Source organism: Paramisgurnus dabryanus, chromosome 12 (assembly GCF_030506205.2).
Source record: "Paramisgurnus dabryanus chromosome 12, PD_genome_1.1, whole genome shotgun sequence".
NCBI classification, from domain to species: domain Eukaryota; kingdom Metazoa; phylum Chordata; class Actinopteri; order Cypriniformes; family Cobitidae; genus Paramisgurnus; species Paramisgurnus dabryanus.
This window is the reverse complement of record NC_133348.1, coordinates 21,315,466-21,343,386: the sequence shown is the minus strand read 5'-3', so window position 1 is coordinate 21,343,386 and position 27,921 is coordinate 21,315,466. Positions and strand designations below refer to the sequence as shown.

At 37.6% G+C, this 27,921-nt stretch overlaps 1 protein-coding gene across 1 annotated transcript; it reads left to right on the top strand.

Annotated features, from left to right (window-relative positions):
* Positions 1 to 111: 111 nt before the first annotated feature.
* On the top strand, positions 112 to 27,921 carry kdr (kinase insert domain receptor (a type III receptor tyrosine kinase)). Its single transcript, XM_065257158.1, has 30 exons — positions 112 to 417; positions 2,846 to 2,942; positions 3,203 to 3,417; positions 4,098 to 4,219; positions 4,325 to 4,493; positions 4,937 to 5,073; positions 6,874 to 7,063; positions 7,214 to 7,331; positions 7,465 to 7,634; positions 7,723 to 7,879; positions 12,370 to 12,481; positions 13,045 to 13,153; positions 13,348 to 13,692; positions 13,885 to 14,031; positions 14,474 to 14,605; positions 17,833 to 17,939; positions 18,685 to 18,820; positions 18,962 to 19,066; positions 19,448 to 19,561; positions 19,994 to 20,082; positions 20,991 to 21,156; positions 21,335 to 21,426; positions 21,591 to 21,713; positions 21,802 to 21,913; positions 21,993 to 22,092; positions 23,928 to 24,033; positions 24,130 to 24,272; positions 24,697 to 24,781; positions 25,148 to 25,233; positions 26,942 to 27,921. The coding sequence occupies exons 1-30, from the start codon at positions 354 to 356 to the stop codon at positions 27,156 to 27,158; spliced, it is 4,065 nt and encodes a 1,354-aa protein (XP_065113230.1). The 5' UTR covers positions 112 to 353; the 3' UTR covers positions 27,159 to 27,921.

The following is a 27,921-nucleotide window of genomic DNA, read 5'->3' as shown; positions in this document are numbered from 1 at the left end:
ACCTTCGGCCTCAAATAAAAATAAACGCGAATATGTTTGATTTTTATAGAGTGTTGCGCTCCTCCCTCATCTCGTCGTGTCCATGAGCGCACTTCCAGTCGCGCGTCTGTCCAGCGCGAGCCCATCAGTGAGCGCGCAACAGGTTCCTGTCCTGTCAGTTTCAAAGCAACGCGAGGATTTCTCCTCCTCCCGTATATAGTTTGTTTTTCCTTCGTATATACAAGGATATTTAAAACCGTATCTTGAAGAGCAGAGCAGTGTTTTACAAACGTGATGAGGAGTTAAGTTTTATTTTTTTCTAAACTTTTAAAGTTTGGTTTCATGCCGGGACGCTTCAGCTTTACTGTCGCGTGATGGCAAAGAAATCTCACGTTCTTCTTCTCGTCGACTTTCTTCTGACCATCAGCCTGGTTATAGGTAGGATCTTAATTTTTAAATAATTGTGTTAGTATGCAGAAACTAATACTAAGACCGATACTAATCAATTAATAGCCTACTAACCAATTAATTAAACAGTAGTTGTATCACGCTTTGTTAATTTAATTGCTATGATTTAATTTGTCTTTATGATGTCCATTAAGGCTTCTTTAGATATCCTCTTGTGGAGTACGAAAGTTATCTTTGTAAATAATAAAAGAAGCATAGCCCGTGTTATGTTGTCACTACACATTTTTAGGATATTTTAATAAAACATGTAATTATTATTTTAATGATGATTATTATTACTGTTTATTATATTTTATCATAGCAATAAAAAGTTTGTCATCCCATTCTAGTTTTTTTACCCAGACTAACACAGTCTCACCCCATGGCGTCAAGTGTCGTCAAATATTGACGCCATGGGGTAAAGGGTCCTTTCATATCTACAGAGAATTAATGTCTCACAAAAACTTTTTGACTTTAAGGCTTTTTGTTGAAAATTGGTCTATGACATTGTTCTGATAGCACCTTTATAAAAGGATTTAAGAACAATGCAAAATATTATCTTATATAGCTTATTTATGTTTAAAATAGATTTTTACAATTTGAGCTTAGATTCAGGATTTCAAAATCTGACTTGGTGAGGATTATTTTTACACACTAAAAACAGTTAATCTTTCGATTCTCTCTTGCCCTTATCTTATGATTCCCACATTTCACGCTTATTCATCAGATACAATCAGGCCTTCAGCACCATTGTTCTTTCATTGGCGAGCAATTCAAATGTTATTAAAAAAAGGTTAATACGTCAGTCTCTATGGAGTGCATGTGTTTTATCATTGATTGTAAAGGGTGTGTGTTCTCTGTGCTGGTTGTGCTGGATCAGGCTTAGGAGCGTGGGGCCATTTAGCACGGCCCCGGCCTATCTGCCCCTGCTTCCTGTTTTGACACATCCACTACGCTGTCCTGTGCAGCTCCAGTGGAAAAATATCCCAGGGTCCCACATCACACTTCTCTGTACAATGCACTGTGCCATGCTGTGCCCTACCAACTGCTACATCCCTTACCATAAAACCAGCCCAGGTCATAGGCAATAATTCAGAGTCCCAAACACTCAGATCCCTTTGACTGTTTGTATCCTTGCTTTTGCACAGACAGAAGTAATGATTTGGACTGTTAGGATGATTGACCAAATACATTAAAAGGCTCTGTTAACCTTAAAAATTTAAATACAAGCTGTTACCTTATGCAAACATGAACTAAAATTGAACTGCATCAACTTTGACCAAAAGCAATAGGTAAAACAAGTTTGTTGAGCTAGCTGGTTGAAGTTAAAATGCCTTAACTCAGTTCTGTTATGTGTGTTGTGCATGTACTCTGCTGTTTCAATGTATTGAAAATGTATGTATGGAGACCAACATCTCCAAAGTGCTTTTAAAATTAATAAGAATTCACTGTAAAAAAAAAATCAGTAGAAATTACAGTGTTACTTGCAGCTGGTTGCCGGTAACTTACCGAAGATTTAAATGTATGTTATTTACTGGCAACATTTTGTTGAAAGTTAACTAAACATTAAACATTTACAAGTCTTTGTATTTAAAGAGTAAAATAACAGCAAAACATTCTGGGAAACAAAATCTGAAGCAAAAACAGAAAAAGGTTGATGATGATTTCTGGTTCCCAGAATGCTTTGCATGATGCTGTTATTGTATAGTTTTATTCTGTAAAGATAAAGACTTGATAATATTTAAAATTTATATAACTTTGAACAAACTCTTGCCAGTAAATAACATACATTTAAATGCACGGTAAGTTACCGGCAACCCAGCTGCAAGTAACACTGTCATTTGTATGACTTTTTTTAAAGTTACAGGAGATAAAGTTGGACGTAAGTGTATAGGATTAAACACTATGCCCCGAGACCCTGAAAAAGATGAATGCTGTACTTTAAAAAATGTTTTATTTACTTTTGATCTAATATATTACATATCTTTTGAGGTTTATTGTTCTGCAAATAGGATGCCTATTCCGGTTTTTTGTGTTAAAATTAGAAATTGTGATATGGTATCTACATTCAGATGGATTTTTAGAATTTAGTGTTGTTTTACTGATGGTGTGAAGTGTTGCATGTGTCTTAGTTGGCTTGTTTTAAACAAGTTTAAGTTATTTTGATGTAATTTAACAAAATAGGCTATACATCTGTACATCCAAGCTGCTTAACTTAAGATTTTATTACCAGTCTATTTGGAATTAAGTGTTTTACAGGCAACACTATAGTAAAAAATGACACATGTGAAATTAAGTCAGGATAAGAATATGAACCATATACTGAAATCCTCATTTAAGTCCCTCAGTACTCTAGATTTTAGGTGAATATTTCTATCAGCTGCTTTTTATAAAGGCTCTTGTGTGTGTTTTCTTTCAGCGATAGAGCACAGGTTTGAGCCTGATCCTCCGACTCTAAACATCCCTGGAAAGACTTTTAAAATCAATGCCTCGGATACACTACAGATCACCTGCAGGTAAACTCACTCCTGTCTCTGGTTAACTATGTCATCAAAAATATACCTCTAAAGCTTCTCTCTCTCTCTCTCTCTCTCTCTCTCTCTCTCTCTCTCTCTCTCTCTCTCTCTCTCTCTCCCCCCCCCCCTCTCTCTCTCTCTCTCTCTCTCTCAAGATGAAAGTGGATACTGTTTGTGTTCTTTATGCAAAATAAAGTGTTTGTAATTTTGTTCGAAATATTGTTAGACGCAGCTGATTGTCTTATCTGCCCATCACACAGGGGGCGCCAGATTCTGGAGTGGTCTACACCTTTCAACCGAACCCGTTCTGAAAACCGACTTATCATATCAGATTGTAGTGGCGATGGGATGTTCTGTAGCAATTTAACCCTCTCAAAGGCAGTAGCCAATGAGACCGGAGAGTATCGCTGCTTCTATAAAAACCTCCCCAAAGAGGATGGGGCCACTTCTGTTGGGATTTATGTCTTTGTACAAGGTAGTACTTTGTCTTAGTGTTGTGGAAAAACTAAATGTAATCTTCATTAGGTGATGTTGAAATGAAAATCAACACAGATGCATAAAAGCTTCTGCAGGGAAAGACACAGTTTAAATCAGTTATAGCATCAAACATATCCTACATAAAATGCTTCGGTCAAAAACTGTGAAAAACAAGAAAGCATCTAGAGACAGTACAGACCACTTTACATCAATTTTTAGAGCATTCAGTTTCAGGAAATTTTGTCCAGTGGACTCTTATTTAAGTTGTATCACCATTAGCCTTGCAAAGAAAACAGCTCAAAAGAAGAAAACTCACCCTTGTTTACAAAAATAGTTTTCTGTTACAGTCTTAATAGTTAAATGTTGTATGTGAATGACAGTGAGATTGGCAGTCAGAATATTAGCACTAATATTAGTTATTAGTTCAAAGTTAATGTGGTAAAGTATCATTTAAATTTATATATCTATGGCAACTTCTGGCTTTTTATGGTCTGCAAAGGTCTATAATATACTTATAAAATAATATAATAATATATAAATAAAATATAATATACTATAAAACCAAAACAACATACATTTTATTTTATTTTATTTATTTTACTATTAGGTTTACAGTGTACTTCAAATTATGTTAGATTTGCTGGTAAAAATGTTAACAAAACATCTCATTGGTTACAGATTATCGCATGCCATTTGTCCGAATGGCTCAAGATTTTGACGTGGTGTTTATTCAAGAAAGAGAGCGAGTGGTCATTCCCTGCGTGGTATCTGTGGAGGACCTAAACGTCACACTCTACACGGTGAGTTTATGCTCACACATTTTCAAATGCAAGACTTTCAAATTGTTCAGGATTATATTTGTGTATATATGTCTAATATATGTTTATGGTGTTTGCCTTGAACAGAAGTATCCAGTAAAAGAAAGAGCCACTGATGGGAAAGAGGTGCTTTGGGACAGCAAGAGAGGATTTATCCTCGACAGTCATGTGGTCAGCTATGCCGGTGTAGTCTACTGCGAAACCGTTATTCAAAACGAGACCTATCAGTCCTCATCTTACATTGTGGCTGTTGTAGGTAAGACAGATCTGAGGACCGTAAAATGTATATAGAATACATTTAATATTACATATTGGAATATTATTGATGACAACACTATTATATATCATTGATAAAAATCTGACTAATGCTATGTAGAGCTCATATTAAATCTAGTGCTTGACCCTTTCACCACTGACAACAAGCCAAATGCTGTGTATTTTCCTTTACCCCATTCAAGGTTTAAAAAAAATTAGTAAATTCTGTTTGGGACATACAGTATGTTTTTTTATCTGACTTTTATTTTTTAGTTATTTTAACTTATTTACAGTGTAATTGATAAATCACTGTGTTTCGGGATATAAGTCTGCATCAGGTTGTTGAGACTATAGAAGTATTTGGTGTGCGATCAGCTGCCCATGGTCTCAAGAGAACAATGCTCCACCCGTCACGTCTCTCACACCCCTTTCCCTCTTCCGCAGGATTCAAGATCTATGACCTCATCCTGAGTCCAGCTCAAGAGAGGCTGACGGTGGGAGAGAGGCTTGTGCTAAACTGTACCGCTCATACTGAGCTTAATGTGGGAATCGACTTTCAGTGGACCTTCCTTCATGAGAAGGTCAGTAGCTAAAAACAATCTTCCGGCGTTTGAGTAAACAATAACAATAATCGAAAAAAACATAGTCTCCTTACTGTTGCCTGTTGAAACAGACAGAAAGACTAAACATATTTCTAAATCTGTCTGCAACATCAAAACACTAAAGGAGGTAGTATAGTATAATAATCTCTCAACATTTCTATTCATCTCTATTCATTACTAGCGGTTACTCTGGTATTTCACAGAAAATTTGAGTCATGAATGCCATGTGCCTTAGTACACAGGAGATGCAGGAAATAAAATCATGACAATGTTTAACTTGACACCAGGACATTACCTAATTGATGAAATACTTAGAAGTTCATCAACTGATAAAAGTTTTTCCACCTCAAAAAATGACAATTTTTCAGTAGACCTTACAGCACAAATACTTTATTTTTTCAATGGATCAACTATTGTAAGTGCTCTAATGAGTTTACATTTTCATGTGTGCATTATGGCAGATAGTGATTTTACATAGCGACTTAAGGTGCATTCAAGCTATTAAATTTTTCCATATGTTCAATAACCGTGATATACACCCCCATAATTACCGATATTGTGTTAATGGCACAAACATGATAATATTGTTAATAAATAATTCTGCAGCCATTAAAATGTTGCTAGGAGACATAATGGTTACAAACTCTTTCTGCCTTGCTACTCGTCTTTTAAAGCTCACATAACACTAGGTGTTTCTGCATTTCTGATGTTGATCTGGAGTGCCTATAGAGTAGTATTACATCCATTATATCTCTGAAGAGTCTTTAGTTTATTCAGATTTATAAAAGAAAGATTACCTTTACCGAATCTTTCCGATAACGTACGAAAAAATGAAGGAGGAGGAGTTACTACCACGGGAGGAGCGAGTACGAGTCATGCAACACTATACAACACTAATAAATTATGATTCACTACATGTTCATGTTATTTATATAATATGCACGTGCCTATTTCCAACATAAGACAGAAGTATTACTTACCGCATGCAACTCATGACCCAATTGGGACTTTTCAATGAAATCCAGCGCATCAAACACACACGCAAAACTCCGCTGCTACCCCGGATAATAAACTATATCCATTGTTTCCATAAGGCTTACTTTCTTCTCCTTACATCCAAAAACACACTTTTTCTTTCGTGCCATTGTAGAGTTTTGAAATTAAACAAAGCTGTGTTGCAGGATTTGATGTTTGCAAGTTCTAGCGTCTCCCGCTGATTGACGAGTGGGGGGGGTTTTTCCGGAGGAAGTGCCCATAAAAATAAGTGATACGTATAGAAACCCCTGAAACTTCAGCTGGACCCGTAATCGAAAAAAACTTTCTGAAACTTGTACGAACCCTGGCGAAGTGCATTCGGCACAGAAATACTCTGTAACACGCCCAACTTGCTTTTTTTGACACCTTGCCTACGTTTAGCATGAGGAAACAACTCTATAACTGTGTTAATAAGTCAAAATGCATGAAATACCATTGAACCACCCCTTTAAGTGTAATTCATTGTCCAAAAAGAAATAAAACACATGAAACAATACTAAAGATGAACTGGACTGACAGTATTGTTCATAAAAAATCATTACAGTACAGTGAACGTCTGTTATCGTAAGTTCCCTGGGATCGAACGCATGACCTTTTGCACCGCTAAAGCAATGCTCTGCTAGCTACAGGAACACAAAAATAACTGCATATTCAGCCTTTCAAACCCTTTGGATACTGCATTTTTTTGACTAACATTAACCAGTTCTTTGGCTAGTTTTAAACCTCTTTTCTCCTCTGTTACAGAGCAGTGTCAACATCTCAATACCACGGTCACGTTATGATAAATCCAACCGGAAGAAGCTGTGGAACTCCTTAGAACTGTCCAATACCCTCACTATAGAGAATGTGACCATACATGACACAGGAGAATATATATGCACAGCCTCCACCGGTCAAATGCAGAAGGTTGCACGTGCCTCCCTCATCGTCTATGGTATGCCCATGATCTCAAATCCACCTCAGCCTCACCAAATGAGCATTGGCTAAAGCCTATAGTAATGGGATTTTCAATGGCATAACTCTTATCAAGTCTAAAGGATATGGCGTTTCAAGAAGTATCACACTTTTTGTTTGATATTTTCAGAGAAGCCTTTTATTGCGCTGAATGATCAGATGTTTCAGACTGTGGAGACGACCGCTGGCCTTGAAGAGGCAAAAATCCTTGTTAAATACTATGCTTATCCAGAGCCCACTGTCAAGTGGTGAGTGAAGCATTTGTGCTTTGTATACATTATGCCAATACATATCCATACACCTACAGAGTGTTTGAGTGTTTTGTCACTATAAAGAATGAATTTTGAGAGACTAAACTTGTTTTCACTCCTATTCGTTCAGGTATAAAAACGACCAGCCAATATCGAAGGATGAGTACAGGATGAAGCCTGCCAGAGGATCTCTTACTATATACGGTGTTACTGAAAAGGATGCTGGAAATTACACAGTTGTCATGACAAATAAAATCACCAGAGAGGAGCAAAAGAGAACCTTTCAGCTTTTGGTTAATGGTATTGTTAACTTTTTGTTTCCTCTTCATCTTTTTCTTCTCTCTGACTGTTCTCACTCCTATTTGTTATTGTGTGTTCATGTATACAGACCATCCTAAGATATTAGAGAAGGAAGTACCTATGGATCGAGATGTTCATATGTATGGCAGTAGCCCTACACTTAGGTGTACTGCTAGCGGTGGATCCAGTCCTGTCACAATACAATGGCAGTGGATGCCCAGGGAGGACTGTCCAATCAGATTTGAGTAAGTGATATGCCACTTAAGCTATGTACTTGTTTGACTTTACTGCTATAATGTACAGGACGTGTACTGCGTATACTCACACTATATTGCTAGCAAATTTCTAAAGGCACATATTGTACCTATTTTTACAAGATGTAATATAAGTCTCAGGTGTGCCTAGAATGTGCCAGTGAAGTTTCAGCTCAAAATACCACACAAATGATTTGTTATAGTATGTCCGAAATGCCCCTATCTGGGTGGGAGCAAAAAGTGCTATTTTCATGTGTGTACCTTTAAATGCAAATGAGCTACTGCCTTCAGTCCCTTACCAGCAGACAATGAGCACTTTTGGTTAAAAATAGATCTGATTCCTGTGAATACAGTCTGAGACACTGGGCCCTATTTTAACGATCTTAGCACATGATCTAAAGCGCAATGGCCCGCAGTGTGTCCGAATCCACTTTTGCTAATTTAACGATGGGAAAATGGTTTGTGCGCCTAGTGCACAGTCTAAAAGGGTTGTTCCTATTCTCCTAATGTGTAATGGGAGTGTTTGGGGCGTAACCTGCAATAAACCAATGAGAGTCTCATCTCTCATCTCCTTTAAAAGCCAGTTGGGCTCGCGTCATGCCAAATCCCTTTTTAGATGGTAGAATTTGTAAACCGAAAACCTAAGCGGAAGAAGATCGATGTAAAAAATTGTGTTGTTTTTATTTTATTATTTTTTTGTATTAAACCCTCTTTAGTTCTCTTTAAAAGTCGTTTTCTTTCAGTCATGGACGTAAAATTAGCAGGCTTTTAATTGCTGTACATATATGGATAGCCTACAATATCAGTGAGATAAAGGAGCCAAAACATTTCAGCACTCGGACAGCGTCGTGTTTTAAAAAGCATTACTTAAAAAAGGGTTCTCATCTCGCCATATGCAGAGGTACAAAGTCACCATACACAATAAATCCGTGGGGTAGCATAAAAAAAATTCTAAATAAATGCAATATTTTGTCGCTGCCCGATGAAACTCACATATGTCCAAAACGGTTACTTTTCAGGAAGTGAAAAAAACACTGTATTTCAAAAGCAGTTGAATGTAGCGTTGTCATACTTGGTACGGCATCTTTACATGTAACCATATTCTTGCCAGTATAATGTTATAATCCACATTTGACCAAAATTAAGTTTAAATGGACATGCGTGCATATTTTACAGTAACGGTGGTCGATACGCGTTCTTCCAAACATTAATTAGAATGGCCAAGTCGCGTTTCATATTGACAGATGAATACGCTCAGTTTATTAAATAGCCTACATCTTAGCTTATTAAATACGCTTAGTTTATTTAATATTAATTATAAATTTCTTAAAAGTCTCTTGCAAACTATGAAGTGACAATGAATCAATACACTGACATGGTAAGGCTAGACAGATACTTTGTTTGCACAGTCCTACCGTCATTTTGTCACTCCTAGACATACGCCTGGCGTCAGGGGTGAAACATTTACCTCGATGAAGGAAAGTCATTGTCTCACCAGGCTATGTTTTTTCGGCTATCCAGTGCTCGATGAAACTTCACGAGACCGGCGAGATGCTTCCACAGAGCGGGAGATACGCGGCGTGATTGACAGCTTTGACACCAAATGGATATACCTGAAAATCAGATGGCATGATTTCACAACTTTTCATTGGTCATTTACATATGTGAAGTATACTGTATACGGAAATGATCCTGGAATTTCAATCCGTCGAAAAATCTCAAAATCGTCAAAATGGACATACGTGGTTTTCATCGGACAGTGACGATTTGCATTTTTTTTAAAGCAAAACATTCAATTACTTACCAGGCTACATGTGAAGCAGCTCTTTATGCCTTCTAACGTCTTGTAATTGGTCATTATTTGTTTCCAAGCGACTCAATAATAAGGTTTTACAATCTAATCCTTTAATTTTTATATTTTAAAACGTTTGTGTAACAATAATTGTTTTGGTGTAATAAGCATACGCACATTGTCGTCTCATTTATAAGCGCATTTTATTGATGCGTTCTTTAAATAACAAAAACAGTAATAGCGCAGTCTATTTTAGTTGAGCAACGCGCCAAAATAGCAACCCGCCAACAATGCGCCTGAACACACCACGTTTTTAGACCAGCAGGCCCATGGGCGCAAAATTGGGTGCATGCATTTGCTATTTAAACAACGTGGCACTAAACGTGAAAATAATAATTGCGGCAAATTGAAAGTAGACACTTGCGTTGCGTATTACGCTGCATTGCACTGGGTGTATAAGAGGCCCAATAGTATCTTTAGCCGCATTAACGCTACAGCGTGCTAACAAGCACTAATTTAGAAAAGCTTTTGGGTAAAAACCAATCAGTCAGTGGCTGTGGGCAGGCCTTTATTAGTGTGACATCACATTAAAATGAGAATTAAAACAGCAGGACTTTTTGGTTTAATGGGGATTTAAAAAGGAGTGGGTTTCTTATTGTACGGTAGTTGTGTTCACACACTGCCAACACACATTTATGTCCAAACCCTTCTAAAGTAGATTTTGCATAGTATCTGCCCTTTAAGTCATTTAAAAAATTACCTTTAGCAGTGACATTTCATCCATTGGTCATTTTCTGTTCAATATGCTTTATTTTATGAAATAATACGTTACATAATAAACATACTGTACAGTATTTGGTGGTTACAAATTGTATAGTATGACACCGTTCATACAGTAGTGTACAGTACGTGCCGAAGCACATCATATTACATAAAAAACAGGATTTCCCATGACCCTACAAACAGCATGCTATAATAGGAAACAGTAACCAAACTATTCTTTATTTAGAAACCTTTGTCTTAGTCATATTAATTTGTACTTTAAAAGAAGTTAGAAAGCAAAGCTGAAAATGATATAATTTGCATTTGTTGAGATGTTTTTCATTTATGTTGTTCATTGTATTTTTATAAAACGCATTTCTATAATATGTTTCCCGTTTTGAATATAGCTCCCTGACAATTTTTTCTTGCCATTCATTGCTTTAATTTTTGTTAGTTTAATTGTTTACCGACGGATGGTGTGCAAATGCATCCCACAGTTCAGTTCATGAGAATGGTTTGTTCTAATTGGGCATTCATCCTGAAATAACTTTTGTTATTGGGCCAACCAGAATGATTGCTTATTTAGATCATGCCATTATGCCAAAAAACCATCATCAAGGAGTTTTGGTTGACTTTGACTGGCAGACTGCATTCACAGAACACCTCTTCCAAAGATGTTGTGATCATGTAATGAATGTTCAGGGTCAACCATCACGCAAGCCTTATCTTCAGACTGCACCCCCACCTACATCCGTAAACCTCATCACAACTTCCTGTTGTTCTTAAACCAGACGGATTCAAATCCTCTGTCCTTGATCAAACGAGAAAAAATAGCACAATGTCACAATGTGTCCTATTAACAAGTGTTTACTCTGAACAAACTTCTCCTTACCTTTCAATTTAGTTTCTATGTTCTATTTTTGTGTTTTTTCATCTGTTTGTTCTGTTTCCTTTCTTTCTTTGTCTTGTCTCTGATGGTCTGACCTACAGTATGAGGAACTGATGTCTAACCCTGATCCCTGTTTATTGATATTTCTGATCATTCCTCTGGTCATGATGTGTAACAGTAGTAGAAAATGAACTACCAATGGCCGAGTGAATTATGGGATGGTTTTAGACAGTAGCCTATTGCAGCAATACTGTACTGTATTGTGCCAGCTGGTGATGTGTATATCAAGGTGTTTATCTCTGAATGTGTTATTATATTTGGCATCTTATTGTGAGATCAATATGTACATGCAAATGTTTTAAATCTTGAAATGCGGCATCATTGTTTCACAGCCGAAATATTGGAATTATGAAGGATTTTTAAAATTGTGATTTCCTGGCCTGGTGGTAACAAAACAGATACTCAATTGTTGATTTTATTTAATGTTCATCATCGTCATTTATTTAATGATAATTGTTTAAAATCTGGGCTTCTATTATAGACCTCTGACTTTGTTGTTTTTTAAAATTTGTATGACCATAACTCCAATTGAAATTGATGATTAAACCAGTTTTTTTATTATTTTTTTTATTATTTATTTTATTTTTCTACTTTTTTTGTATGTATGTGATGTTTGTATGTGTCAATATGTTATGAGTATGTACGGATATATTTATATCCTTTTCAGTTCCATTCCTTACCCTTTCTATGTACATTTTTTAATTTTTTTTATAAAAAAGATAATTATAAAAAAAAATTTTAACATTATGTTAATATGTTAAAATTAATTAAATAAATAAATATTAAATATTGAGGCTATTATAAAATGCATTGGCGGGTGACTCACAGACACCCTGGTGCCCATGTTTGAGACCACTGGTTTAGACAAAATTGTAAAAAAGCCCTTTAAACCATTATTAAGCTTGACTATCAGGTAATTGAGAGTGAAATCTGTATAAATATATTTTTTTAAATCATGTAATGTGTGTTTATTCACAGACCCAAGGCAGAGCAGAATGTGGTGAAGTGTGACAAATGGAGGGAGATATTTAACAACACAGGGAAAAATCCCATCGGCAGCCCCACATCGATCACTGACCGCTCTCTAAAGGTAAACATCCCCAATTATCTCCCTAACAAAAAAGTTATTGAAGCCCTTCCACTGAACCACCCAAAATGATATTTGGAATATCTCAGATCATGCCAGGATAAAATCTTAATTCTCAGATTTTCCCCAAGCCAAATTTCCCCATCAAATACCCAATGTCATTAAAAAATAATTTACATTTAAAATCATTTACATTTACATTAAAAGTATGCATTTGGAAGACCCTTTAATCCAAAGAGACTTACTGTGCATTCAAGGCTATGCATTTCAATGACTGTATTTTCCTTGGGAATTGAACCCACAACCTTTGCACTGCTAACAGAATGCTCTAATTGAGCCACAGGAACACAATTTTAATACTAAAATTGTAAAATATTTTTTGGCTTTACCTTACAAATACAATTCAAATTCTTGCTCATATTATGACTTTAAGATAACACAAATGTAAGTATGCATGTGCATTTAATGCAAAATAGAAGCAAGGCATTTGAACTGTATTTTATTAAAAAAAAATATCCATTGCCCTCTGATTTAGTTTTGATGTACCAATGTGTGCTTTTTCACAGACTATTAGCACACTGAAGATCCAGAAAGCAGTTGACCATGCTCTTTACAGGTGCATTGCCACCAACAAGATGGGAAATGATGAGAGAGTTGTTGTGTTTCAAGTAGCTCGTAAGTGCTTTAGTAAATGCAGCATCTCCATACCACAAGAGTCTTTTCATAATTGTAACATCAGCTGAGAAGCTTAACCTGTATTACTGTATACTATATCCATATACATTACATACCGTATGGTATAAAATTGTTCAATTACTTACTGCCAGTCTGATCTTACAATGCTAACATCCTACTTTTGTCACTCACAGGTTTTCTAAGTCTAAGTGTGCTACCCTCTAACAACCCTATTGAGGGAGAAGACGTGGTATTGCGCTGCATAGCCGATCGACTGCTCTACACTAACTTGCGTTGGTATCGAGTAATAAACATAACCAACCCGAATGCTCTTCAAGCGGCCGTGCCCTGTGACACCCTCACTTTGGTACCACCCCTCCAGCCAAATGTTACCATATTAGGCCTGCAGGGCACCAATACAACACTGGACCTGCTCATTTCAAATGCCGCTATGAAAGACCAGGGCCTCTACGCGTGCCAGGTGGAGAACGGGCGGACCAGTGAGAGAACATGCCTACTTCACAATCTCAGACTTAGAGGTGTGTCAGACATTCAGCTACATACAGTGCTTTTAGTGTGATCAGGTTTTAGCTGTGCAAGCTTTATACAATAATTTACTTAAGGATTGTAATGGACATGATTCAGGCACTAAATGCACTATAAAGTCATTAAGTTGAATTGCATTGCAGTGGTTGTGAATGTCCATTACAGCGGCTCATTTTGCTCTGCAGCTCTTGAGATGTCCAGAATTGTGACCAATCTTACTGACCAGAGGGTAAATGTGAGCGACTCCACGACTCTTGTGTGTGAGGTGTCTGGAACGCCAACCCCTCATGTGGTGTGGACGAAAGACAACCACACTGTCATAGAGGGATCAGGTGAGGGGAACATTTTGGGAAAAGCATCAAAATTCAAGAGCTCTGTTTGTAGTTTTGTGAACTGTGGAAAAATCTATGAATGGCCACAAACTCAGGGTTGTTTTGCATGTCTGTATGAAAATTCTTTGGCTAGAGGAAACAGCTGTTGGGACTTGTATACTATATGTATGTGCCTAACCAAAGGTTTTAGCAATCTCTAAGGCCAACTATTTTTATTTTCCTAACTTTTGATCCCAATTCTAAGCCAACTATTCCAAACAGTATCTATCTCTAATTTGGGGTTGAACATGCGGCCTACCACAGTTTACAGTAGAAACAAAACCAGTGATGTTTTTTTATAGTGTTAAAGAGCTGCTTTTACAGCTTATGATGTCACACACGTAAACCTAACCCATTTTACTCTCTTAGGGCATATGGTAACATTCATGTTGATGTTTGTCAGGTGTGATTCTTAAAAGGTCAAATCGTGTCTTGACCATCCAACGGGTGAAAAAAGAAGACAGCGGTCTGTATGTATGTACAGCTTGTAACCAGCATGGCTGTGATTCTGATAAGGCCCGTATCATTGTAGATGGTAAGTCTATTCTGTACTTGCCATAGGAATGAATGGGGCTAGGCTAAATGCTAACACATTCACGAGGCACTGTACAAAGATTAAGTGCATGCATTGAAAAAAGATAGGTATGTATTAATTTGTCTAAGTTAAGGTAAGAACATAGTAAAATATTGAAAAACGGTGGTGTTCTCCTTTAAGGGACTCCTTTTCATTGCCTCAAAAATGAATTACTAAATGGATAGTTCAGTCCTTGATTATGATTGGTTCAGCCATGCTAATTTTTGGTGCTTGGCAACCACTTTGTTCAATTATTTCTGAAAAACGATATTGCTTTGTTGGAAGAACAAGGGGTTGTATACACCAAGGCATTTTCGCCCGCGGTCGGCGTATGTTTTCAATTGTCTCCAATGGAAGCGCTGCGCTTTTCAGAATCGTCAGCAGCTTTGTCCACGCTGAGTGCCAAGGCTTTCAGTGTTTTTTCATGCCCAGCTCTGAGCCCCCAGAGTTTAAGGCCCTGTCCCAAATGGCACCTTGTGGACTTCCCAGAGGGTCCACACTTTGATGACATTATGTAGTGGAGACTTTAGAGACCCTTGACACAATTCATGAGGGTGCACCAGAAAGGTATTTTGGGACAGACTTGAGCGTTACGCTGGAAATAGGAAGAGAAGTTGCACATCAGTGTAAACTCCTCCTATTCGTCACCTGATTGGTTGGTCAAGTGCATGGAGCCTGCAGCAGTGCAATGCTTCGCACAAGAACGCATCAAGGGTGCAAAGGGGGCGCTGATGAGTACACTTCGAAGCGTAAAAATGACAAATGGGACATCCTACGGACTCGTAGACTAAGCAAGCATGCGCAATTTAAGGCCATGAGACCGAAAGTCCACATGAAGTGCGCCATTTGGGACAGAGCCTAAAACGTTTAACTTTGGCTCATCAGTGTTACTTTTCACTCAGCCATCCGTCCAATCACAGTAGTGGAGGTGCAGGACAAATACCACAACAACAAACCGGTGCATTGAACAACAACAAAGTTTTCCGCCGCGCTTAAATGCTTTGGTGAAAACGCCCCTAATATATCCGTAATATCATTACATTTTTGTGACTTTGCCAGGCATATGGAATAACCTTTTTTTAAGTGAAAATCCTATAAGTCATGATGTAATATTGTTTCCGGGTCCAAGCCTCCACTCATTTTAATAGGATATTATTTAAACAGCCATTTATGAGCACTATTTATTCATATCACACATTTAAGCGAACATTTTATAAACTCACAATGTACACCGTAGTCTCCATATTCACCAAATCACCAACCGCAATATATTGATAATTTTTAAAAAATCAGAGTTCGTGTCTGATCATCTTGGATTTTGTTATGGAGATAAAAATTAGGATCGGGTGTTTTTAGGAGTTTTGCATTATGATACGAGTGTATGTAAGCGTGATCGTTTTGTTATTTCCCTATGGCATTTGAGATCGGTTGCATGACGTCAAACGTCACAAGCCCATGAATGGTTTACAGTGAATAAAGTTACCACGTCATGCCGTCATTAGCTTTTGTACAGTAAATTCACTGTAAACTATGGCTTCAGGGAGATTATTGCTTTATTTTCCATTAACTTTTAATGATCTTTGTGGGAATGCCCAGCACTAGATTGTAAATTGTAACTCCAAATATTACATTGTGCCCATGCCATCAAAGACACATTTTAAGAGGAGGTGTCTAAAATTGTCACTGCTTTGAGGCGAGTTCAGTGACTTTAATCCGGATTTGAGTAGAGATTGTGTTTTAATCAAAGCCCTGGGGCAAAAATAGCTCTCTTTAGTCAGTCAGGAAGGGGACTCTGTTAGCGCACATCCTTTACGGAGTGCTAAAAGGAAACAAAACAAAATCCCAGAACACAAAAGAAGAGTAAATTGACCCACCCACCCTCTCTCTCTCTCTCTCTCTCTTTATCGTTGGTCGAGTCACTTGCATCTAGGCATTCTTTCAGTCGTTCACATCACACACATAACAGAACAGAGAGACACATAAATAGCAGCCATAAACAGACACAGTGTGTACGTGACTCATCTCTCAACATCACTGTTTCTACTTGATGTGTCAACGCAAAGGCGACAGTCACACGCCAGTAAGGCCTGCTAACAAGGAGTGCGGTTCTCACGCGAAGAAAGAGCGGAAGAGAAAAAGAGAGAAATAAACTCGGTCCTCAATATCTCCACTGACCAGTCGCATGCTGTAATGTAGATAAGAGAACATGGCACTTTTTACCTTTTCATGTTAACCAATTCCTGCGGGTTGATTTTGGCTTCAATTGCTGTCTAATGTTCAGGCTTATTTTGATTGGATTAAATATCAGGTCAGCACACAATTCGAATGCTTTGCGATTGTGTCTATCATAAACGCCCAGCTGAATACAAATATTTCCTGGCAGGTTGTCACAAAGAATGTATGCCTTTCTTTATAGAAACATTTATTTGGTTTAATAACAAAATCAGATTTTTTAAACAGGTGAAATATTTTGAGATTTATGATATTGTTTTATAAACTTATCATAAACAAATATAAAAGGGACACTCCACTAATTGCTTAGCATAATCCATTGAATCTGATTAGACCATTTAGCACCTCGCTCAAAAATAAACAAAGTGTTTCAATATTTTTCCTATTTAAAACTTGACTCTTCTATACATTGTGTACTAAGACTGACAGAAAAATGCCCGAAAACATTTTATTTATTTATATTAAGGTATTTTCGGCTGCTGCGTAATATTATTGTAATATTGCAGCAAAGTCCTTGATTATTACACCAGAATGAGAGTATAATTCCTAGCCACATCTGCCTAGAAAATCACAACTTTTAATTTTCCATCTGTCTTAGTGCACAATGTAACTACAGAAGAGTCAAGTTTTAAAAAGGAAAAATATCGCAACTCTTTGGTTATTTTTGAGTGTGATGCTAAATGGTCCAATCAGATTCAATGGATTATGCTAAGCTATGCTAAAAGTGCTAGCCCCAGACCCAAAGATTGTCTGAATGGATTCCAAAATGGTAAAAATTAAATGTTTAACTCTAGGGGAGCTGGAAAATTATAATATTTTCAAAAAAAGTGCAGACTTCCTTTAATAGTTAAAAAAAGGAACCAATACACTTTTTTTTTTCAAATCATTATTGGTAATTAAACATTTGGGTTAAAGATAAGTCAAAAGTTTATGTGATCATGTGATCCATCCAACAGGTGCTGAAGAGAAGATGAATGTTGAATTGATCATGCCCATTGGTGCTGTGGTCATCGCCATGTTCCTCTGGCTCCTTATTGTCTTCGTCATTCGCAACAGGAAACGGGTAACATTCCAGTCCATCCCTCACTTCTGTATGCTCACAAGTGCACACATTGCTCTTCTCTGACTGATTTGAAGTGACTGTCCAGGCTGTCTTTATTGTGTGCTCAGCCCACATTCTGCTCTTTAGTGTCACGTCGCCCCTGTGGTACCCTGGCCTTAATTCGGCAGTATGTAGGGATGGGGTAGCTTCCAGCAACTCATTAGTGGGTTTTTAACAGAACAGCACGGGAGATTCTGGGACACCATGATCTCATGTAGCCAGACTTTTGACTTGCTGTATGAAGTCTGGTCCTGATCGCAGCTTACTGTAAGCAAGAACCGCCTACTTAGACCGTCTGACATGAAATGCAACCAATCACAGTTTGTCTTGTTTATACGTGTCGTTTAGGGGTTTAGTTATCTGTAAATAGATTAAACCACAATTATAAAATTGAAAAACAATTTTATGTAAACTAAACACAAGACCAGCAGTCTCCAACATGGTGCATGCGGGCGCCAGGTTGCCCGCACAGAGTCTGTGAAGTGCCCGCCAAAGCACATTCTATTAATAGTCTCAATTGTAATATTTACTTATTGCATTTTTTATATTAGCTTGGCTTCTTTCACATATGTTAACATTTTAAACAGTGATAAAACATATCAACAGTAGATAAATATCAAAAAGTAGCCCTCCAGATTGTTTTATCCAAATTTCACTCTCTTCTTTCCAACTTCCTCCTTAATTTTTCATTACTCCTTTTTTACAGCCTAATGATGGAGATCTAAAAACCGGCTACCTGTCAATGATCCTTGACTCAGATGATATGCCAATGGACGGACACTGTGAGAGACTGACCTATGATGCCAGCAAATGGGAATTCCCTCGTGACAGACTGAAATTAGGTAAGACTGAACCTTGCTGATACATCATCTCTGATGTTGGCTAAATAATGAAATATCAACATTTAAACAATTAAATACAAATAACCCCAAATATGTTACTATACATGCACATGTCAAGTTGTTCACAAATGTATTTTCCAGGGGAGCCGCTGGGCAGAGGAGCATTTGGTCAAGTTGTAGAAGCGACTGCATATGGTATTGAGAAGGCCACCACCTGCACTACGGTTGCAGTGAAGATGCTTAAGGGTATAAAGCTGCTCTTCTCTGATCTCACATCTGCTGTGGATGCGGTTTATACGTTGCATTTAGTATTTTTTGTTTTTATAATTTTCTACAATTTATGTTAACAGTATAACAGTTAAGTAAGAATCTTGTAAGCATCTTGTTCACAAGAAAGTCTCATCTTTTATGCCAATTCTTAACAATGTCAATGTTTCAGATTTGATCATTTGAATAGTGAACATTTTAATTCATAGCAACTGTAAACATAGGTTATGCAATATATAAAATTGAGTACATGCATACACATTTACAAACGACTATACATTTTATATATATAGTATGCTCCCTTGTGCATGACCTGCATATCCTAACACACTTGGCTGCAATGTTCCCAAATTCCAACAGAGGGTGCCACTGCCAGTGAGTACCACGCTTTGATGTCTGAGCTGAAGATTCTCATCCACATTGGGCACCATCTTAATGTGGTAAACCTTTTAGGAGCCTGCACCAAACAAGGAGGTGAGTTTACATGTTTTCCTCTACATATCTTCTTTATATCTCTTGATTCCCTTCCAATCTGAACTTTACTACAGGGCCAGGCACACACTATGTTCAACAAAATGTGTTTTAAAGGGACAGTTCACCGAAAACGAAAATTCTGTCATCATTTACTTATATTTTTAATAAACACAAATGAAGATATTTTGAAGAATGTTTTCTGAACAAGCACATCTGGGGAACCATTTAAAAAAGAATACAATGGAAGTCAATGGTGCCCCAGTGCTGTTTGGTTATTTTTCTATTTTTATTGAAATAAAAAAATATACAGGTTTGGAGCAAGTACATTTCTGTGACCTATTCCTTTAATGTTTATGTGTTTTTAAATAAAATAAAAGGCAAATAGGTTTTCAAATAAAATCTTTTCTCTCACTCTCTTATTCACTATTATAGGACCCTTGATGGTGATTGTGGAGTACTGTAAAAATGGTAACCTCTCCAGTTATTTGAAAAGCAAGCGAGGAAATTACAGCCCATACAAGGTAAAATGCCCATAGATTAGTAGAAGCAGCACCTATTGTACTCATATTTTAAATGGAGGGTCTATTTACACTACAGTAAGTGCAAACAGGGAGGGACACTTAGACTAGCTCCACCCACCAATGTCTGGTTGGACCACGAAAGTAAAAAGACGACGCACAGAAATCAATGGCTTTAGTGTGTAGACCGTATGGCTTGTGGGACTGACGTTTGGCTTGATGTTGCTGGTTTGAATTCGCCTTTTGCCAACCTCGTTTTCCCTTTTCCTATCGAGAAGGGTAGGGAGGGCTTCTATTCTCCTAATAATGCAACATCCATTTAATAATTATCATAAATATAATCATTTACACTCTGTGTCAATTATTGCATCTACAAAAACACTGAGGTGCAAATAGTATCTGCCAATATAAATTACTATTTACCCTTATCGGAAATGTAATTATTTTATTTATTAAATAAAACTTTTTTCACCTACTGTAAATTGAACATCCCTAAGAAATTTGCTCACCCCTATCTATATTTGCACTTACTGTATAGTGTAAACAGTAGCTATTGCTATTTGCACTTACTGTAAATAGTCGTTGCCTATTTTAAACATATTTATCAGTTTTGCCTCTGGTGTGACCCAGCAGGGCATTATTTTAACAATATTCCATTTTCCTCTGATGTGGTCACAAAAGCCTCATACAAGACCTTGAGTAACAGCCAAATAATTGTCAGGCTTCTGTTTTTATTTTTATAAGGTTAAAGCCGTTGTTCTTTCTTGCACACAATGTACCCAAGTGTACCCAAGTGTACTGCATTAGTATTTATGTGATACAGTAGTCACAGATCTGACGTGTTGGTAATGTTTGACCCTGACTGCCATGCTTACTTAACAACAATGGAAACTGATCCATCTGCGTTTCAGAAGCGCACGCCACGGCAGAGCCAAAGGGAGGTACGGCAGGAAGTGGACTTGTGTGAGGGGGATCTGGGTCTGGGAACTAGTACTCGCCTGGACATCTGCACTGGCACTGCGGTGTGCACCAGACTTGGAGAGGAGACCAATACAAACCATGTGCAGGATGAGCAAGGTACATCAGACTACCTGGACTGTTTTGAAATAGTTTAGTAGTTCATCACTCAGTCCCAGATCATCCAAGATAAACTTACCAAGTGTAGACATAGTCCAATACTAAAACTAAAACAGGTTCCTTTAACAAATCTACATTTCATATATTAACTCATAATCAATATGTAATCTATGTACAGAGAGTTCAGACTGGGATCAACTGACAATGGAGGATCTCATCAGCTATAGCTTCCAGGTTGCCAAAGGCATGGAGTTCCTTGCCTCCAGAAAGGTACACACGCATCAATTCATTTTCACTGTACATCGTAATCTTGAACGTTTACTAATAGTTTACTAAAGTGTTGCTTTCCAGATAGCAATTTACTTGGCAGCTCCGGTGCAGATCTACTGTATTGCTATTAGTGTTAATCATTTTGGCTACTATGTGTTTGCCAGTGTATTCATCGGGACCTGGCAGCCAGAAACATCCTACTTTCTGAGAACAATGTGGTGAAGATATGTGACTTTGGGCTGGCCAGAGATGTTTATAAAGACCCCGATTATGTCCGTAAAGGAGATGTAAGGACTATTGAATATTAACTCTTTTCATTACTTACACTTCAGCATTTCCCCTGTTTCATGCTCTTCCTCACACTCATCCTCACAGGCTCGTCTTCCTCTGAAGTGGATGGCACCCGAGACCATCTTTGATCGTGTGTACACCACGCAGAGTGATGTGTGGTCATTTGGTGTGCTGCTTTGGGAGATCTTCTCACTGGGTAAAAGAAGCATTGATATGTTATGAACTGATTAGTCCTTCTGTACTTAGCTGACATTTGCTGATCTCCTTTGGTGCAGGTGCATCGCCGTACCCGGGTGTGTGTATTGATGAATCTTTCTGCAGGAGGCTAAAGGAAGGAACCAGAATGAGAGCTCCAGACTACGCCACACCTGAAATGTAATTAAAAACACTTTTATTACAAACTTTTAGATTAGTCTGAAACTACATGACTGTCAAAAAGAAACAGTAACAGTGGATGTTCCGGATCTGTGTACAGTAGTCCAGCCATATCAGTATAGTTTACTGTGAGGGTTTAATATAATTTGAGCAATAGTCTGTAGGTTATTCAGTTTACTAACGATGGAGACCAAAAATATTTTTTTGTCCTTATTTTTCTCACCCCATGTTGTTAAAACCCCTGATGACTTTTCATGATTTTTTTTGGATTGTTTTGTTTATGAAGGCAGTGAAAGGTGACTGCCTCTTCAAGCTTCAAAAGAATCCAAACATTATTAAACAGCATTATTACACGTAACTAAATGACTATGAGTGCCATATACTTAAAGTGTCCTATGGCATTAATGCGTTGTTTGCGTCGCATAAAGAAAACAAACAAAGGTCGAAACTTTCATCTAACAGTGTTATATTAACAAATTGATTATATTTTAGTTAAAGATGCACCAATATTGCACTAATATTCAGTATCAATAAAAGCTATTTTTCACACTATAAGCTATTGCCATGGCCAAATATATCATGTCAATCAAAAAATAACAGAAAAATGCAATGAATTTGCATGAATGTGTATAGAAAATGTAAAGAAACATCACTGGTTTAAGGTTCAGTATTAATGGCCAGTATACAAATGAATATCATTCAGAAAATTTTAGCAATTGCATAATTTTTCTTGTGGGGACGTATATCCGAGTGAAACCGGCTTCTGAAATGAAATAAGGCAGGGCTGGATTCAATTTGTTTATTGATATCAGATTTGATTATTTGTAGTTGGGTTGTGTTGCTAATTGCTAATCACAGCGATCTTCTTCCGGACCCCGCCCACCTGCCATACCATATGACCGGAAATAAAGAAAGATTGTTACATTCGTCGTGCCGTTTTTGGGTGTGTCCTTTTATATGCAAATTAGCTGATCTCTGCACTAAATGGCAGTGGTGTGGTTGCAGATTGAGGGGCGGTATATTCCCTTTCTTACATCACAAGGGGAGACAAATTTAAATGACTTAATTTTTTCACATGCTTGCAGAGAATGGTTTACCAAAACTAAGTTACTGGGTTGATCTTCTTCACATTTTCTAGGTTGATAGAAGCACTGGCGACCCAATTATAGCACTTAAACATGACAAAGTCAGATTTTTATGATGTGTCCCCTTTAAAGATTATGAGGGCACATTCATTTTTTTTTTTTTTAAATAATGAAGCTCACAGATAAGTCATTTGTGGAAAAAATACCACAATATTCCAAACAAATGACTTTAATCTTCAGGATTTAGTAAATGAAAGTCAATATAACCACCAAACTATTGGTATCACCTTCGACAGATATAAGTCTGAATAATCGGTTACCGGTATTGTTGAAAAGTTTTATATGGGTGCATCTCTAATTTTAGTTGTTCGTACGCCTTCAGGACACTTGAATATACAGCACAAGCTGTAGGCTATTTAATGCCCTGCAGTTATGATACTTTTTCATCATTTTAAAGCTTGAAAAGAGTTAGTCACTATGCAGTCCCATTGTAAACAAAAAACCCACATTATTAATTTAAATATATTTACACTTGATAGAGAGTAAATAATGACTTTTTTTAAATAAATGAACCCTTTAAATCGATAATTTAAGATTTAATTTTGGAACCCTTACATCTACAGTAGTTTATACTGTACCGTAGTACTGTGTGATTACAACTGGCTTCATGTTATGTTGTTGGTGGGTTTATGTTGTCAGTTTTGTATCTAACAGGGGACAATGTAACTAATCCATCTAAAATTCTTCCAGATACCAGACTATGCTGGACTGCTGGCTTGACCGACCTAAAGAAAGGCCAACTTTTACTCAGTTAGTTGAGCACCTTGGAAATCTGCTACAAGCCAGCGCTCAACAGGTTAGGCTTGTCTTTGTGTCTGTGTGTAATTTTTTTTCTTTCTAATATTGAATGTGATTTATTTGTGATTTAATACATATCTCTTCTGTGTGTAAGGATGGAAAGGATTACATCCCATTGACAAACGGAGATGTGGAAGAGGATTCAGAGGCCCCTCACCTCAATGCTACATCTAAAATAACTTTACAAGCGAGCAGAACGGAGGCCCAGCTCCACTATGATAATGCTCCACCTATGGGGTTAGTTTTCACTATCTTCTTTGTCAAGTGTCATGGTGTTTTTGTGTTGTTCGTGGAATCATAAAACAAACTTAACATCAGTCGGATTAAATTATAACCTTTCGAGCCTCAATTATATGGGTCTATTGCTGAAGAGGAGCTGACAACCCTACTGAAAAATCCAGCTAAAACCAGCATAAGATGGTGAGCTGGTTTAAGCTGGTCTCCCAGCTTTGTTTTAGCTGGTTTTGCTGGTGTAGCAAGCTGGTCTAGCTGTGTTTTGGTCATTTTTTAAGCTTAAACCAGCTAGTGCCACCTTAAACCAGCTACCAGCTTATGCTGCTCTTAGCTGGATTTTTCAGTAGGGAATTCAGTATAAAATGTGTTAAACCTTTCTTTTGTCAAAGAAATCTAACAATAGTCACACTCGTTTCTCTCCCGACAGGTTACCGCAACAGACAAACAGTTGTGGAGTGCCAGTAACTATGACGACTTTTGAGGACATCCCCCTGGAGCACACTGCAGTAATGGTAAATGAGCTCAACATAATACAACTAGGATCTACTTATTAATCCCTACAAAGATCAAGTTTAGCCGTTGACACTGTAAAACGTGAAAATGTTACCTTAAGGAGCTATTTATACATGAGCTTAAAAAAATGACTTGGTGGGTGTAACTTAAAGCAACCAGTGTTTATGACTGGCACTTATTTAGATGTTACCACATTTGCATTAATGCCTTGCAAACCCTGTAATCCAATGCATGGAAATAAAACCCATGACCTTGCTGCTGTTACCTGTTGAATAGCAAATTTACCGGAGATTACCTTGCAAAACATTTTGTGTAACAAAAATGCATGTTTTACAATAATAAAAATAATGATGATCTCCATACAGAACGGTCACATGGACCGTGGAGTGGGCTTATCACGTGAGCAGATGAAAGCTCTGGATCGACATGTGCAAAGAACACCAAATTTCAGGTGAGATGTACAGTAGCAGCAACACACAATCTTGATCTTAAGATACATTTACATGGTGAACTTAATCTTTGTACAGAGCGCTGTGAATGTGTTAGCATTTAGCCTAGCCCCATTCATTCCTTAGGATCCAAACAAGGATGAATTAAGAAGCCACCAAACACTTCCATGATATCCCAATTTAAAGACTGTTATGGCGCTTTTCCATTGCAAAGTACCCCACGGTTTAGTTTAGTTTGGGTCGGGTCAGCTCATCTCACTTTGGCGTGGTTAGCTTTTCCATCGAGTTTAGTATCACTTCGGAGTGGGAGAGATTATAGGCGTGTCGTTATATTTACGCTGCCTACTGCTGTGACATCATACACGTGAGAGCGTTGTTGTACATTCCCATACATTCATTTATTTCTCAGTCTGCCACAAAATTAAAATTGGCCACCACAAATAGATGTTTGCACATCGCGTTTATAACTACCTCTGTCTCACATGACAGTTTCTGTTCAAACACCCTACCCGTGGCGTCAGTCGACGGCGCTCCGCTGAGCCTCATTCAAGTTGCATTTAAGCATATATAATGCGGACGTGCACGTCGCGAATGTGCCGCCACAAACTGCAAGTCTGGAAAAAACTGTTATGGTGTCCCGGATTCTCAACCTGTGGATGTTTTTCATCGCTAAAAGGGTGTTTGGAAACATATAGCAGAACACAAATAACAACATGTTTGCTTGAGACAGCGCAAGCTAGCAGTAAGCTAAAGCTAATATTTACATTATAGCGATGACGTGACGATTCTCTCAGACCAATCAGTGATCTACAGTGTTTTCGCGTCACGTTTGGTATCAGCTCGGGTCGATTGGAACCCCAACCGAGGTGGTACGAAAAAAAGTATCGGGTACTACGTACTGCACCCAATGGAAAAGCTCCCAAAAGTAAACTGACCCGACCCAAACTAAACTAAACCGTGGGGTACTATGCAATGGAAAAGCGCCATTAGTAAGTATGGTGGCACAAAATAAAACGTGTTACTGGGCGCTGAAGTCGAAGCGCTCAAAACTAAGTGCTCTTCCGCCATGCAATAGAGTTCTACTGTTCAAATTTTTTATCTGCTTAAAAAATTGCCACGTTTTATTTTGTGCCACCATACTCATGCAACAGTCTGTAAATAGGGAAAGCATGAAGTTTTTGGTGGCTTCTAAATTCATCCCTGTTTGGATCCTAAGGAATGAATGGGGCTAGGCTAAATGCTAACACATTCACAACGCGCTGTACAAAGATAAGGGGCGCACATTGATAAAAGATAGGTATGTATTAATTAGTCTAAGTTTAGGTACTGTAAGAACGCAGTAAAATATTGAAAAACGGTGGTGTTTTCCTTTAATAAACTCAGTATCTTGAGTAGCACAAACACAGTCCTGTAGGCCAACATTGTTGTTGTGTTTGTCAAGTACTCGCACTTTGCATGACGTCTCCATTTTCATAGATTCCCGTTTTTGTAGTTTACATGGAAATAATAGTGGCATTGTTTCTTGCAGTTTAAAAAATTGTTTTTAAAATGTTTGCAAATTTGTTTTCAAAATATTGTTCAGGACCCAAAAGCGCATAAAAAGTTTTCTAGTTTTGGTTGACAACATTGACATGTAAATATGGACTTAATACAGACACTAAAACCAGGAAGATTCCACAGCCATTTAAATTTGTGTGCTTCCCTCCTTAGCCCACTTCTGCGGTGCAAAAGTAAGGAGTCTTTAGCGTCCGAGTCATCCAATCAGACCAGCGGCTACCAGTCTGGCTACCACTCCGATGACGCAGAAGCTCCCATATACGCCAATGAGGAAATGATTCTGAAGAGAGACTTCCAGAAGAAACCTCAACTGCCCAGGAGAGACGATAAGTTCCTTACGGACGTCCGTTATAGTGCACCTCCGGTGTAACATCTAGATGAGCTTCAGACTGTGTTCCTCCTTCACATTAATTGTAACATCACACAGAATCCCTTTAAGCTCATTTCATACAAATAATACAGGTGCCAAAGGGCAGTTTCCTTTCTAAAATGAGTAGCGACCTACAATGTCATTTTTCATATTAGGTTTTCCTGTCATTAGCCGTAATGACTTCATATGCACTGTATGCACTGTATCATCCAACAACAACAAACTGTTGAATCGACTCTCATCTAATTCTTTGAATTGTATGTGTAAGGGAACCACTCACACGTTTTAACCTTTATCTTTCATTATACTCTGTTTCTGAAATAAATGTAATATATTGTGTTGGACCAGACTGTTTCGGAGGAGATAAGAGTTTTATTTTAATTCTTATAAATGCCTTTTTTTTAGAGAGAAAGCCTTAGCAATACAATCATGTTTACACAGACTGCAGAGCAAAAGTGGCCTCTCGGTGTGTCCACGGCACTTCCTGTACAGAGTCACGCCCACTTCCTGTCGCACAGGAAATGTTAACTGGAATGTTAGACAATTAAGTATATGATTTTTTTTCATTATTTGTTTTCATCTTTTGCATTCTCCGCATTCAATCTCATGACCAAAATATATTTTTCTTGGTGGGCCTTTTGATTGTACAGTTTGTTATGAGGGCCTTTTGTCTGTGTATGAAAATGCCATAATGATTTAGTAATACACATTTTTATTATTAGTTTTTTTTTTTTTTTAAATAAATCTCTTGCCAGTCAAAATA

Excerpts from the sequence above, each read along its gene's own strand:
- kdr (XM_065257158.1), top strand. The coding sequence starts at position 354 with ATGGCAAAGAAATCTCACGTTCTTCTTCTCGTCGACTTTCTTCTGACC. Across the intron at positions 19,067-19,447 it reads TGCAGTGAAGATGCTTAAGG|AGGGTGCCACTGCCAGTGAG; the intron begins GTATAAAGCTGC and ends AAATTCCAACAG. Across the intron at positions 24,034-24,129 it reads TACAAGCCAGCGCTCAACAG|GATGGAAAGGATTACATCCC; the intron begins GTTAGGCTTGTC and ends TCTGTGTGTAAG.